The 15,831-nt window shown below is 47.2% G+C and overlaps 1 protein-coding gene across 2 annotated transcripts in view; it reads right to left on the minus strand.

Moving 5' to 3' along the window:
• LOC134095548 (thrombospondin type-1 domain-containing protein 4-like) overlaps window positions 1-15,831 on the minus strand; it is a 58,847-nt gene that overhangs the window by 28,228 nt on the left and 14,788 nt on the right. For both annotated transcript variants that reach the window (XM_062549158.1, XM_062549157.1), the window contains exon 7: window positions 11,827-11,960. In XM_062549158.1, the coding sequence (XP_062405142.1) occupies window positions 11,827-11,960 (134 nt within the window). The remainder of the gene's footprint in view (window positions 1-11,826; window positions 11,961-15,831) is intronic.

Below are 15,831 nucleotides of genomic sequence, written 5' to 3' on the forward strand. Positions count from 1 at the left end.
GAGGTAGAGAGGGAGAGAGAGAGGGAAAGAGGGAGACAGAGAGAGAGAGAGAAAGAGGGAGAGAGAGGGCCTGGGGATGGCTCTTTGCTCCGTGCCAGGCCAGCCATATTTCAGCGCTGCCGTCCCCCTTCCCAACAGGTCCATGGCTCCCCTCGCACTGGGAATGCCTAAAACAGACGCAGCTGTGCGCGGGGCGAAGGAGAGGAGAGGAGAGGAGAGTCCGGAGGAGAATAAAGGCAGAAAAGCAACGAGCAGAGCAGAGGAAGAGGAGGAGGAGGAGGAGGAGGAGGAGGAGGGGAGAGGAGGTAAAAGAGGGTCAAAGGAGATGCAGGGAGAGCAAAAGAAGAGGAGAAAAGAGCAGAGAGAAGGAGAGGAGGTGAAGTGAGAGGAGAAGGTTAGGCCCTAGATTTAGCACAGAAGCAGCCAGGAGAAGACAGACAGATGAACAGAGAGACAGATGAGAGGGGAGGAGAGCAGATACAAGTGAAGAGAGAGAGATGAGGAGCAGAGACTTAATGAGGGGAGGAGGCTTGTCCCATTCAAATGCTGCTCTTGCCAAGACCTCTCAACCTTGACCCATATTTCTGTCTTAAGTCGCCTCTTGTTAGCTTTACCATGAGTTACTTCTTAGTTCAGGAACTATGACCTAAAATCTGGACAAAGATCAACAAACATTTTGAAATTATATACAAAATCTGACAGATGTCAGAGGAGCATATGAGCTGAGCCTGCAAATTCACAATTCACAGTGCAATGCTTCTCAAAGAGTCTGTCTGGGCAAGTAGGCGTGTTGGCAACGTGTCAATCATGCACTTGGTGCAAAACTGGAAGAACACAAATCAACATCTCCCAGTGGAGTCGTTCAATGTTACACACAGAGAGGATGTCAAAGCAATGAAGAAATACCAGAGCAGGAGTAAGGGGTCAAACTCCTCTTCTACATCTCAGAATGAAGCCGATGAATTGGTTTTTGCCACAAGTAATATCATATTTGACCAAAATCGCTTGTATTTATCCCTGTAACGTTGCATTCTAACATTATCTACTTACATGCTGAACACAACAGGGGAATAATGGCTGACAGCAGAGAATACTGTTAACTGTTATGTTGTTGTTCCCTTTGTCTCCATGGGAGATCAGAGGTGTGTGATTCTGAAGCGTTGATGGACGACTTAGTTGTTATACAAGTAAGAATACATGTACTTGGCTTCTACTCCCTAAGCGTTCTGCTTATGGTGACTTTCACCACGTTGCCAATTTTTCTTTTTTTTTCTTGCAGGGGAGCATCATTGATGGTAAAACAAACAATGTAGATGTGGAGCAATCAGATCATGGAAGGATATTTATGACTGAAGTGTGGCAGTGGACTAATCACCACCACAACTATTTCTGCAGAGCAAAAGCATTGTAGAATTCAGTTGAATAACCCACACTGGGCCGCAACCCACAACTCTTGCTTTACAACGCTGTGCAAATAACGTCGACTGAAGAATATGCTTTACAAGACAGCCTTGTGCTGGCATTGCATTCTCTATAATTACAGTAGGTCAGTTTTGGATCGAAAACGTTAATGTAAGCACAAACATCCAACAGAGAACAGCTGCACATAGTTTCTTCCTGTACGGCACGAGGCATTACAAATCCTCCCAGCTCCAAGTTAAAGCATCTTTTCATTGCTTACTTCCAGGAAAACACTTATTTTTTTCTTAAGACCTTCTCCGGAGAACGATTCAGGCTTTATTTTGACTGGACTCTGTAAAAATGAAGCCGTATGTTTTGGGTAATCTTCTGTGTAAAGCTTAAAGCAAACTATCCCTGGAACTCCATTTGGATAAAGACACACAAACAGTGCTGAGAGTTCTGTTTGGAGAGAGGGGGTCCACTGGAGGATTTTAAAGTCTGAGCTTTTATTTTGGCTAACACGTCTGTTATTTGGGTTAATGGTCTAGATCGTATATAGGAAAAGCATGCATGCACATTGGAGAATAAACTTCACACAAACATACAAAAACACACACAGATGACATATGCACAGCATGATATATGCACATGCTGCATGTGTGTATATATATAGACAGAGAAACATACTCTCTCTCTCTCTTTCTCTCTCTCTCTCTCTCTCTCTCACACACACACACACACACACACACACACACACACACACACACACGAGGAGAGTGTAATATTAAAAAGCGCTCTCCTTGCCAGATTGATTTCTCTCTGTTTAGGATCGTCCGTCTCCGGCAGAAACTCGATCAGAGATCACCCTTTAAAAACACACACACGCCCTTCTCAAGTGCACTTGTCTGGCACGGCTCGTGAGCTCTCAGCCCAGTGGAATCCCCTGCATAAAGGGCCCTTTCTTCCAGCCCAGTATCGCTAGCTGCGCTGTGCAGCGTTGCGCTGGGCTACGCTACGAAACGCAGGCTCTTTTTTTTCCCCCTCCCCTGGTGGCTCGGAGCCGGGTTTTCCTCGTCCAGCCCTAGCGCTGGCAGCGGCCCGCAAAGTGCTACACGCCGGCCCGCCTCTCAATAGTGCTCTCACCCCCAGAGCAATAGCAGAGCCGGTGCCTGTGTGATTGGTGGTGAATGCTAAGTCTTTCCACTCTTGCTAGACAAAGGGGTACCCTTAAAAAAAACACTTTGTTAGCCGCAAAGTGCCTGTGCGAATGCAGGTTTATATTACGCGGCCTCTTCTAGACTCCGCACTATGCTGCTTTAAGGGCTTGGTCTGCTAATCCAATCTAAAACAGATCCAGAATGCATTGAGGGATGTTGTTTCCCTCCTTTTACTTGAATTGATTCAAACAATATGTGCATGGTAGCTTAGGAACAGCAGAGAGAGCTGATCAATTATTTCCAAAGTGCCTGTGGGTCTTAGGCACGCACAATACCGCTTAAAGGCTAAATCAATATCTCTTTCTTTCAAAGAAAACACAGGAAAGGGACCGTAAAACAGCCCGCTCCAACTGAAACCTTTAACAGAACATGGCTGATTTGAAGACCAGCTCCTTCCTCCAACTTTTCCACGTTCGTGCCACACAACGCGAAAGATGCAGAACACCCCACACACACACACACACACACACACACACACACACACACACGCATCCTCTCACACCATCCGCTCTCTCACACATACCCGTCTACGGTGGAGTGACCACAGATCACTTAAGTTGCGTTTCGCAGATGGTGTAATGCTATGAACACACAGGTTGAAGAGAAAGACAGGCTGATTGCAGCTAAGGTAAGCCAATCCATAATCAAGCTCTAACAGCTGCTTAAACACTTCATCAGATTTCACCTGTAATCAATTCTGTAAAAAGTAGCACATCAGAACCGGTTTTGTAAGAGCCGCTTTGAGAGATCCTGTCTGTGTTGCATGCAGAAGCAGCAGCACTAATCTAGGCATGCCTCAGCTCTCCTCCCTGTCAAACCTCACACGGAGAGAAAGGTAACGTCAACTCCGCAAACCTTCTCACACACCATGTTCCCCCTGCGTTACACACACACACACACACACACACACACACACCAATCCAGCATCCGCACCGCAGATGAGTTCACCCAGGACGCTCACAGCTGTGTTCGGCTATCTAACATCTGACCAGATGCTCTCCAAGCCAGTGACAGTGGACAGAAAGCATACGTTTCACCACTAATTGGCCTCGTAGGGAGACTGAAACCAATGACTCTGCTGCTGAGCGTCAGTGGTCGATAGGCGGGATATGACATCAGCAGATGCTGATTTTCCAGCTCCTCAACTGGATGGGGCTAATTAGCTCATGTGTAGCAGAGGAAGGCAGCCCAGGTCTCAGCCAGATCTGGGCCAGATGCCCGCACTCCCACAGACACGAGTGCAAAAGAGTGCGGTGCGTGAGTATGGGTGTGGGCAGTAAGAAACTGATGCAGTGTGTGTGCAGGAGCAGGACAAAGAAATGACTCACAGGACCCGAACAAATATTTCAGATATACTGTACACAACAGATGTGTTCAATTTCTCATGTTATTGGTAGAGGGCTTGTTCACAGTAATCAATAAACAACCAAGCCTATTTATCATCAAAACAAAATCATCACCAAAGCAACCTTTATCGGCAAAATACATCATCAACAGAATAGCCTTTCAATTGGCAATTTATCAAGCAGACACTTTCTTTTATCGGCGTTTAGTTGAACTAGGCCCACAAGCCTCACAGAAGGCTCCACAGTGGTGTCTGGCAACCCAGACCCACCCCCTTCATACTCATAAATATATGTGCAAAACAAAATAAAAGTTGAGACTTTGTTCTTAAAATCCAGACTGTAATTCGTCTTTGCACAATATTGCATTTTCGCAATTACAGAAACATGTGGTAGCTTCTACTCCAAAGCCTAGAGTTCTATTCTAGAGTCATCTGGCGTCAGGAACAGTCCGTATTTAGCCAAGTATGCGACTACAGGAATGTGGCTTCAGGGGCATATATTGCTCGGTCAAGCAGATTTTAAACATTTTTGCAAAAATAAACCGTTCATCTACAAGCAAACCTGTGGTGATCCTATTAACACAATGGAATGTCACATACCTCATGGAGGCAAGTGACGTGACCCATAAACTCTTGGTGTCCCAATGGGATGACTGTGGCTGTTATTCAAGCCTTGTGTAACATTAACACATCGCAGTCGCACAAAGTCTTATGATTTATACCGGCGACCCACAGAGAGCTGACAGTGTGAATGAACGGGGACAGCTAAGGAAGACTAATGAACTCTAATGAAGTTAGCACACTCTCTGTCACACACATACATACACACACACACACACACACACACACACACACACACACACACACACACACACACACCCACACCCACACGCTAACTTGGTGCTTGATGACTTGATACAGTGAGCAGTGCTGGCGCTGCAGATTGTTGTTTTGCTTACTTGTATTGGTGAGCATTTTAGATATTCGTCCTAACTGCTCCTCCTGCCATGGGACTGCATCACACTAAACCTGTTATGCGTTGTGACCGACGGCGGCCAATAAAGTCGAGTCTCAAAAACACCAGGAGGACGCAGCCGTGGCATCTGCTCTGGCATTTCAATGAGCTTTTCTGGAATTCAAGACATTTTAGAAACACTCCTCTCCAATGAATAGCACAAAGAGAGAGACATACAGAGAGAGAGAGATAGAGCGAAAGAGAGAGAGAGAGAGAGAGAAAGAGAAAGAGAGAGAGAGCGAAAGAGAAAGAGAGAGAGAGAGAGAGAGCGAAAGAGATGGGGAGAGAGAGAGAGAGAGAGAGAGAGAGAGAAAGAGAAAGAGAGAGAATCAATCTTGGTGGTCACCCGAGAAGTTCCCCCCCGACACCATCCGAAGGCCTCCCTGTGTGTCCCAATAGCTTTGGCTTATTCTCCTACTCGGGGGGCACAGCCAACCGATTGTCTCCCTGTCTAGCCTAATCCAGGCCTGATCCTCAGTTTGCTGTGAATGGCTCGTCCTGTGGAGGGCCACGTGCCAGGAATCCTTCTCTTGCGCTGTCACGGCCGATTTAACAGGCCATCCACCCAGGCCTCAGCCATTCTTTTGCCCCAAGTAATGCACCTGCTGTCCCAGTCAGACCAGAGGTATGTGAGTCAGGGAGGATGATGCCGCATCCCTCACCCAATAGAGGCTGATTTGCCCACCAATCTGGATCCTCTACTCAAATTTGCAAACATTTGCAATGTTTGCAAACAGGTCCATACCTGTTTTGGTTCATACCAAAATGTTGGACACCAACGTTTGCCACTGTCTGAACAAATTTGAACGCACCTCAGGGCTGCATCCATCCCACACTTAGCTGTTGCCGAATGATGAAGAGCAGCGAGATATCAGCGGGACTAATCCACACACCAGACCGGCAGAGACCCCCACGGCGAAACAGTGCGAGACTGTTCAGGACGGGTCCCTGCTCCTCCATTCCGGATACAGCCCCCTCTTCATCACCCCCGGAGCTCTCCCACTCATTAACACAGAAACCAAACGAGCGCCATCGCTCATTATAATGTGCCTACATATCACGGTCCCTCTCCCCATCTTTTATCATGCCCCCCCCCCTCTCTGTGCTTCTGCGTTACTTTCCTGGAGACCTGCCAAGGCTCTCCCCATCCTTTCACAGCTGTATATAAAGACCGAGCTGCCCGGCGATGAAAGGCGGTGTGAGGTGTGGCGGTGTCTGGTTACGTATAAAGGCACAGTATGGATGGGCTTTTGTGTGAGCTCTAGCAGGTGATATGGGCCCAGCAGACAAGACACCTGGAGCACAGGGGGCAGAGAAATCAGACTGGGCTCAGACCTGGACACCAGAGATGGGCTCCTCCATACACACCTGAAAGATCAGGCGACCAAGGACTCCAGGATTATAACGAGGTCTTGTTCAAAATACCTGTAGTATTTACTAAGTAAAGTACTAAGTATCATTAGCAATAAGACAGTACTGTATACGTTTTGCTATGTTCAAGATGTCTCACAGTATAATAAGGGTACTGTAGGTTCAGTAGCCTGTAACCATGTAAACTTGTGAGAAAAACATAGTTTTCAAACCATTCCTGTTTCCATCTTTCATTCCTGTTTCTAGCTCTTTGTTACACAACACTCAAGATGAATTACTGTAGCAGTCACTGCAACAAGACTTATGACACTCTCTATACACGAGGGGGAATACAGTAATCCTGCTCAAGGGTCCTCTAGAACCATCTCTGCCATGATCTTTGCAAACACACTTTCTTCACACTTCTTTACACTAATACTGGCCAATACTACTTCTGCAAACAGCATACTTTTAGCCTTTTCTACGGGCCGCATGGAGGTGCCAGTGGAGGCTGGGTATAGGGAGGATGACTGGAGTGACAGCTCAAGCAGAGACGGACATGTAGCAGAGCTCCCCTCAGCAGTGGACCTGCTGTACCTGACACACGTTCATAAACATCTCCAGCAATCACAGCTCTCTCTCTCTCTCTCTCTCTCTCTCTTGTCTCTCTCACTCTCTCTCATTCTTTCTCTCTTGCAATATGTGTGCACAATATACAAGGCTGTGATTGCTTCCAGCAGCACAAAACATACACAGACCATTGCACACACACATTCACTCACTCACATGTACTGACAAACACACTTAGCCTGGTGCACCCATGCATGCCAGTATACACAAATATACGATGTGCATGTATCTACAAACATACATTCATTCACACGTGAACACACACTTGGGGGTCTGCATGCATCGTCCTGCAATCAACAGTGAAGTCTGACATGCACACACATGAAATCCCAAGCCCTCTTGCAAGCATGCACACAGATTTTCTCATCTTACAATTATCTCTTTCTTACTCTTTCTCTCGTTCACTGTCTCTTTCTCTCTATATCTCTCCCTCACACACACACACACACACACACACACACACACACACACACACACATACAAACTCCCCTTTGGCCTCCCTTCCCTCGGCGATGGTCCCAGCAGCCCCCGAGCTCATAAACACAGGCTGAGAAACAGAGCGAAGGGCCTGGCCTCATTCTCCACACAGGGAGAGCGAGCAGGGTCCTGTGCAAACAGATCTGGCAACTCTGCTCTCCATCTTTCTCCACCACTCTATTTCTCTTTCTCCCTCCGCTCTCTCTCCACCTCTCCATCCCTCTCTCTCTCTCTCCCTCCTTTCCCATCTTTGACTCTCACACAAACGCTGTGCTCTGCCTGGTTTCGCTCGCTCGTTCTTCTCCATGCCTCTCCACCTTTTTGGCTTATGCTTCTGCGACTTTTGAATAACACCTCATGCACACACGCACACACACACGCACACACACACACACACACACACCACACGCCCCAGTGAAAGGACCACCGAGTGATGTGGACGCTGGACTGGTCTTCAGTGTAGATGCTGGGCAAGTAGTTACAATCTTGACTCTGTCAGAAGACACCGCTCGGCTATCAACAGACACAACTGTGAATTTAATTATCCATACATTTTCAGAGAATTTTATGCATTTCTCAGACTGGCAGGGTTCAGCAGCAGTACAGAGAAATATAGGATCCTCGCAAACACATTAATCCACACTGAAAGCAGCAACAGTTGGAAAACAAGAGGCCAAAAACCCTTAGATATGTCCAGACATGTGTACAACTCTACTGAACAAGTTAAGAGATAGCCAAGAGAACTGAGGCCAAAAGTAAACCTGCCAACACTAAGGCGCTAAAGCAACTCTTTCACCTCAAACACACTTTTATGTGTTTCATCTTTGAGACTAGCTCAACACCAAGTCAACTCTAAATTTGTACAAATGCTACTAAGCTATTGTACATAGACAGATGAAAAAAACATATACACATACAGAACAGTATTTTGTGATTCATTGTGGAACATTGTGAACTGTGTGATGTTTAGGCCCATGTGTTTGGAACAGGCTGACACAGCGAGGGAGAGGCAACAAGCTCGTTGAAAGGCTGCCATTTTCATTTGATCATGAACTGTACCAGACCTCCAAAGGGAGCTATAGATGAAAGTGTCTACTGAATTGCACAATACAGCCTCACAATACAGAGAGAGAACAACCAACAGGATTAAGTTCTCTATAAAAACTCCACTTTTGGTGGAACTCGTGAAAAGGAAGAACTGGCGGAGAGGTTTATATCAAAAGTGGGGATCAGAGGTGCTCATCGTCTCCTCTGTATATACTGTACCAGTATGGGTATGGGTCCCTTGCAGAGCTGGAAAAATCCAGTTTCAGTGATCCTACCACATACTGTATCTGTGCCAACCATTCATTTAAACCAGCTGATTCTAATTAGAACAACTCCACAGCTAGGTAGAGCAGCTACTGTAATTGATGAGATCACCTGTGCTAAGTGCACAGGTACTGTAGAACCAATACATGATCAGACTTTTACTCTCTGAAGCAGGAGTTTTCCACCTCTGGTCCCCTGAGTAGCTGACAAACACAAATTACAAGCATAACCGCTTCAACATAAGTGCTATCATGTCGCTTACATTTATCTTTTGCTTTGATGGTGAATTGAACCTCAACCACATCATCTCACTTGCGTCTCTGAACTTCCCCCCAGTAAACATTAGACGTTTGATGGACATGCAGATCATGTCTTTATTGCATCCGTCAGTCCAAGACCAATTCTGGACGACGGCACAATGTGCAAACTTGGTCCACTATTTGGACGTCTAACCATGACCCCATATCGATGTCAATAGGACTAGGTACCCTTTTTGGACGTTATACAGAGGTCCTGTGGATGTCGGAAAAAAGACGTCGTCTGACGTTACAGTCTGCACCTTTAGGGGACCAAAATTGGACGTCCAAAAGACGTGTCTTTGCACTGTGGGCCTTAAACTGAGAGGAAAGAAAGGTGAGAAGAAAGAAAGGTCAGAGGAAACAGAACAGTCAGAGAGGGGATGTGTGAGAAAGGAGAAGAGAGAGAGAGAGAGAGAAAGAGAGAGAGAAAGAGAGGTTGTGTGAAAGGCAAAGATGTGGTGAGGAAGCGAGGATCACATTCTGCACAGGAAAGCGTCCAAGTCATGAGTAGCAGATTTGCGTGTGTGCTCTTCAGTGAGAGAGCATGAAAGAGAGAAAGAGCAAATGCCTATAAATTTCTGCACACACACATGTGTGTATGGTTTTGTGTGAGTGTCGAGCGTGCGAGCGATGCGTGCGAGCGATGTTTTTAAGTTTGTGTGTATCTGTGTGTGTGTGTGTGCCTCAGCAGCGCTGCTCTCTGGCTCTCTCTGGCTGAGTAATTTACTGCCCGTCTCCTCTCTCCTGGCTCTGCTGTGGGGACGTGTCCTGGCCCGCCGGATCTGCCGGATCTGCGGCCCGCCGCTCAGCATTCCTCACTCCGCACCGGACACGGCAGGGAGTGGACAGTCCCTCTACACTGCAGCAGGAGATGGCAGGGAGTGGACAGTCCCTCTACACTGCAGCAGGAGATGGCAGGGAGTGGACAACATGCGCTGGACAGTCCCTCTACACTGCAGCAGGAGATGGCAGGGAGTGGACAACATGCGCTGGACAGTCCCTCTACACTGCAGCAGGAGATGGCAGGGAGTGGACAGTCCCTCTACACTGCAGCAGGAGATGGCAGGGAGTGGACAGTCCCTCTACACTGCAGCAGGAGATGGCAGGGAGTGGACAGTCCCTCTACACTGCAGCAGGAGATGGCAGGGAGTGGACAGTCCCTCTACACTGCAGCAGGAGATGGCAGGGAGTGGACAGTCCCTCTACACTGCAGCAGGAGATGGCAGGGAGTGGACAGTCCCTCTACACTGCAGCAGGAGATGGCAGGGAGTGGACAACATGCGCTGGACGGTCCCTCTACACTACAGCAGGACAGCCACCCTCTCATACCCAACGACACCTCATGAGTAGCCAAACACACACACACACACACACACACACACACACGCACACGCACACGCACACGCACACGCACACACATACACATACACATGCCCACATTAACACACACACACACACACACACACATACACGCACACACACACACACACACACACACGCAGGTGCACACACACACACACACACAGGAATATGTGCTTTGCAGACATGTATGGAAAACATGTGCAACACAACAGCATCATACTGTTTACATCTAAAGTTATGTGCCATAAACACACACAAGCTCTCTCACACACACACACACACAAGGACAGATACACACACAGCAAGCCCCTGGCTTAGTTGAATCTTCCTTCACAACAGAATCCCTCACATGGACACTTGGTTTCTATCCAATTCTCACATGCCAACCCATCGCCATGCCAACCAGGCATCCCGGAGGCGATGTGGACTTTCTCTTTTAGCTCTGTGAAAATAAAATAAAAAAAGCCCCAAGCCTGACCCCCAACAACACAACCCCCTTGCATGTCCGTGGCATTAATGAAGGAAATTACACAAAGCCAGCACCAGATCAGAGTGGCCTTATCTTGATTAAATCTTAATATGGGAGAAATCTCGGCTGATTCATAAAGGTCATGGGAAATGAATGGCGCTGACCAGACCCAGCGCAGGGAGAGACGAGCCAGCGGAGGAGGACGCCGGACACGAAAACACACAAACAAACAAACACACAAGCGCTGAACGAGGAGGAGAACAACTTTACACCTGTATACAGGCTAATACCTGATTCAGGAGATCAAATGCCTCTGTTGGGCCCTGAGGAATGTGAATGTGTGTGTGTGTGTGTGTGTGTGTGTGTGTGTGTATGTGTGCGTGTGTGTGTGCGTGTGTGCGTGTATGTAACTCCTTGAAAAGTGTCGAAACATCAGCCCTCGAGGACATCCAAAGTTCACAACACGGCCTTACATAAAAACACACCTCTCTCCCTCTCGCGCCAAGCACAGGTCTGCTTCAGTGTTGCACTTTAAACACAGGGGTTGAGGGAAGCCAATGTCAGACCCCCCCCCCACCCCCCACCTCCCCCTACCTCGTCTCCCTCTCTGACCTCTGCAGAACTCCACCCCACAGAGAAGCCATACGGATGAGATCCAGACCTGCTTTGGCTTGCATTTGTCAAACCCATTCCAGAATAGGACCGGATGCCCAAGCAAGCATCTGGTACTGGGCTAGTAGTTCAACTCCACTGCCCCCTGGTGGCATTGTCAGGACCTGCATTATGCCACCGCATGAGGAAATGTTACTGTAACCACCCAATTCTGTTTCATTGTTTCTTAATGTATTAACAATCATAGGATAGGTGGTCATCCAACGTGATCAGCCATAATGGAGTCTGTTGATCGGTTAGTAGTCTGAATTTGCCAAGATGGGGGACGGCATCTTTACCTGGCACCTCCCGGCCACACAGATGGAGTTGTTCTGTCCACACGGTGTTCCGTCGATGACCCGGTCAGACTGCCGCACGTAGAACCGGAACCCGATGGCTCGACAGTTCAGCTCACAGTGTTGGTCTCCTGGAACTGCAGCAGATAGAGATGGGGAGGTGTTGGTGGCTCAGACTCTACTGGACTTTACTGGCTACTCCACTATTGTCCACAAGAGGGCAGCACTGTTTATGTAAACTCTAAGTAAGCATAATAGCAATGATTGGGGTGTTACTCCCCAAAAACACAGGTTAGATCAATTGAGAAGATGTAAGAGAAATTGAGTAAAAGTAACAAAATGTAGTCTTCATCATCAGATGGCTCATATTCCATTGACAGACCCTGCACCATCAGACCAGCTTGTGTAGTTGACCCACTGCCAATCTAACTGCATACATTTGTACCTGCAACCCTGACTATCTGTCTTCCAATACGAGTCTGTTCAATGTCAGTCTCTGTGCCTCAGAGTGGCTTGCATGATTTGTAATGTCTGTCTGCCTGCCTGTCTGTCTCTCTGCCTGTCTATCTGTATAAGGATGTCTGCCTGTCCAAGTGTCCATCTGTCTCTGTGTGTGTGCACGAATGGAACAGAAACCCTACAGTGTGTGTGTGTGTGTGTGTGTGTGTGTGTGTGTGTGTGTGTGTGTGTGTGTGTGTATGGAGAGAGGTTAACCCCTAACCCTAACCCTAACTCTCACACTCCCCACGCGTCAGCCACGTGTCATTGCTAGGCAACACACACGGCTGGAATGAGGGGAGCATTACTGGAACCGCTAGCCAGTTTTCAACAGTGATCCACAAGAATACAAACACGTACTGGATACCCAAGTCAAAGAGTATGAGATGATACTGCCAAAGCTTTGTGGCTTTCACTAAAATGGCACATTGTTACTTACTAGTGCAGCAACTTGTTACTAGAGTCAAGTAGAATATATTATCTTATTCAAAATTGATGATTTTAAGCCAATTGTTGATCTTGAATCAGCTGTCATATAACTTTTACTAGTACTTATTTAAACATTATATACAATGTCTCTGTTCACTAATCATAGTTCATTTAGGAGATTAAGATAGCCTATATTCTGAATACCTGTACACTCTGCAGAAGTAAAGTTGTTCTACCCAAGGCCTTAAAGTGTCTCACTGTGATAAGCAGTTAACAGAGGTCTAATGGATAGTACAGTAATTGACCCTTGTTGAGAAGGCACAGCATCCGATGCTACTCTGTAACACTGTTTATCCTCCATAAGATAAAACTCTGTCTCAGTAGAATGACTAAAGCCTCTAATCATGTTCTAGTACCTCCTAACGTACCCCCAGACTACATAAACCTCAGACATGCTAAACGCTCTTACACCAGCTGCACTTTAAAGATATTAAAGGATTTAAAAGCGTGAAGCAGATAATCTGAGTTGGCCATGTTCAACATGACTAAAATTGTAAAATAAATCCACAGGGGAGCTCAGCTGAGCAGCACTTTGAGATGAGTAGATTGGCCGTGGCTGGTGCTGGTGCCATTGAACACACCTCACGTGGGCCCAGCCAGTGTTACAGCGCCACAGGCAGCCGGGCATGAGTCCCTGAGGTGAGCCATGCCAATCCTGGGTAATGCCGCACAGAGCCGGCAGTAGAAGGGGATGCTGTGCCCTCTCAACAGAGACCAATTACTGCCAATTAGACCAATGGATTCTGGCAAGGCCATGCCACAGTCTCAGAATAGGTGAGAGAGGTGGACACCCCTCAGTCTCAAGATGTGTGTGTGTGTGTGTGTGTGTGTATGTGTGTGTGTATGTGTTTGTGTCTGAGAGACAGAGAGACAGAGAGAGAGAGAGAGAGAGAGAGAGAGTGAGTACGTGCCTTTCTAAACCTTACCACAAATTAGCGTAATCCTTTTAAAAAGTTTGTTTTCAGACAAATGAATGTGTCACAAATGACTGAAATCAGTGTGTGTGTGTGTGTGTGTGTGTGTGTGTGTGTGTGTGTGTGTGTGTGTGTGTGTGTGTTTGAATACAACTGACCACACACCCACACACATCACACAGACACACAGAAACACACACACAGAAACACACACACACACACACACACACACACACACACACACACACACACACACATACGCACACCTCACCATATTCAATAACAAGCAGGCCTATGATCAGACAAGGCAGAGGAGTATGTCTCCCTAACCCCAGCATGTCTTAGCGGAGGCAGGAATCTCTCATTAAGATATAAAAGGCAGAGATGATGAGTCATTGGATCCTCGGCGGAGACACATGGCTCACTTGGCCTGATTATTACCCTCCTCCCCAGGCTGCTCTGGCATTCTGACAGACAGGGAGATACCTCTTCTTTTATTAGCATCCCAAGATAACTGTACCTCCCTGCAATATTTAGTCAGTTGCCTGGATACCCATGACCAGCCGAGTGCAAAGAGGGGGCCTTCCTCGTGCCTAGCGAGGTGTGAGAGAGCACATCAGAGCGCCCTGTGTCGTAAACGACCCACAGTCGGTCACAGAGGGCACCGTAAAGGTCGTGACCTTGAGACAGAGGCTACAGTGAGTGTATCACAGCAGGAGTAACTGGATGGTGTAAACAGACCACACACAAAGTGTTCTGACTAATGTTATTTTGTTGGCTAAGTCAGCCCATGTTATTGGAAGGGTAAGGAGGACACCTAGTGGCATAACTGGGTAGCGTTTTACTTAATACGTGTGAAAGTTATGAGTTGTCGGCAACGAAGTTGTTCTGATCATTCTGAGCCTTGGAGATATATATCCGTGAGTGTTGTTTTCTTTTGTTGTTCGTGATACAAGAATGTAATACCTATACACGTGTTTATTTGACGTAAAGGATTATATTAAGTGTACACTGTTTATATTAGAGACATTTTCATATTAGCATTTGACTAGCCTAGTTAGACTAGCTTGAAACTCGTGTTGTGCGTGTGTTGCTAACCAATGTTAGTCATTCTCTGTGTGGAATAATATGTAAGCGTATGTTGATAGGACAGCAATTTCATACGAGTAATTGTATGCTTTTTTTATTTCTTTAGTTTTACGGAAAAGAAAAATGAATGCAATGGAATCAATAAACTGTCTGGAATAGCAGTTCGACGTCCTTCATTCAGAAGTTAGCTATCTGCCTAAGCCTTGTTAGGACACAATATTGCCAGGGCAGAATAGTAAAAGGATATCTACACAGCGGGCGAAGTCCACGGAACAACTTTTATTGCTCAACTGAACTCTTCAGCACCGAAACCGTTACTACATGGCGTGTAGGAGAGAAGACAAGAATACACAGCAAACCATGGAAACGAGATCGCATACTGGTGCCTCTTCAGTTAGGTCTGGCGCTTCATCAGCTAGCAGCGCAGCAACTAAAGCGAGGGCCAAAGCGGAAGCATTTAAAGTAAAGATCGCCTATGCAGAGAGGGAAGCTGACATGTTGAGAGAGAAGGCGCGTATTGAGGAGAGACAGCAGAAAACACTGGCCGAAGCAGCACGCCGCAAAGCAGAGGTGGAAGCTGACCTTCATGTGTTACAATTAGAGAAAGAGGCAACAGCAGCGTCCAGAGAAGCCGAAGTCTATAGAATCGCAGCTGAGTTTGAGGAGGACCTGTTCCCTGTATTTGGAGAGGAAGAGAGAGCTCAACGCACTAGGGAGTATGTGCAGAACACTGCAGTGCAAAACGCTCAACCACCGTACCCACACACGCTCAGAGAACCAGGCCGCCTTCTTCAAACCGCTGCAGCACATCCTCCTCAAGCTTGTCCTCATGCAGTAAGCTACGCAGCTCAGCCTAGAGTCGACTATGTAGGCCCACAGAACAATACACCACCAAGGAGACGTTCACCAAGCCCCCACTCTCATGCAACATCAGAAGGCTACACAGACGCACCGCCTCAGTTACCCGACTTCGCCACCTACTTGATCAGAAGAGAGATGGTGAGCTCAGGACTGACTC

The sequence above is a fragment of the Sardina pilchardus genome, chromosome 11 (assembly GCF_963854185.1).
Source record: "Sardina pilchardus chromosome 11, fSarPil1.1, whole genome shotgun sequence".
In the NCBI taxonomy this organism is placed as follows: domain Eukaryota; kingdom Metazoa; phylum Chordata; class Actinopteri; order Clupeiformes; family Clupeidae; genus Sardina; species Sardina pilchardus.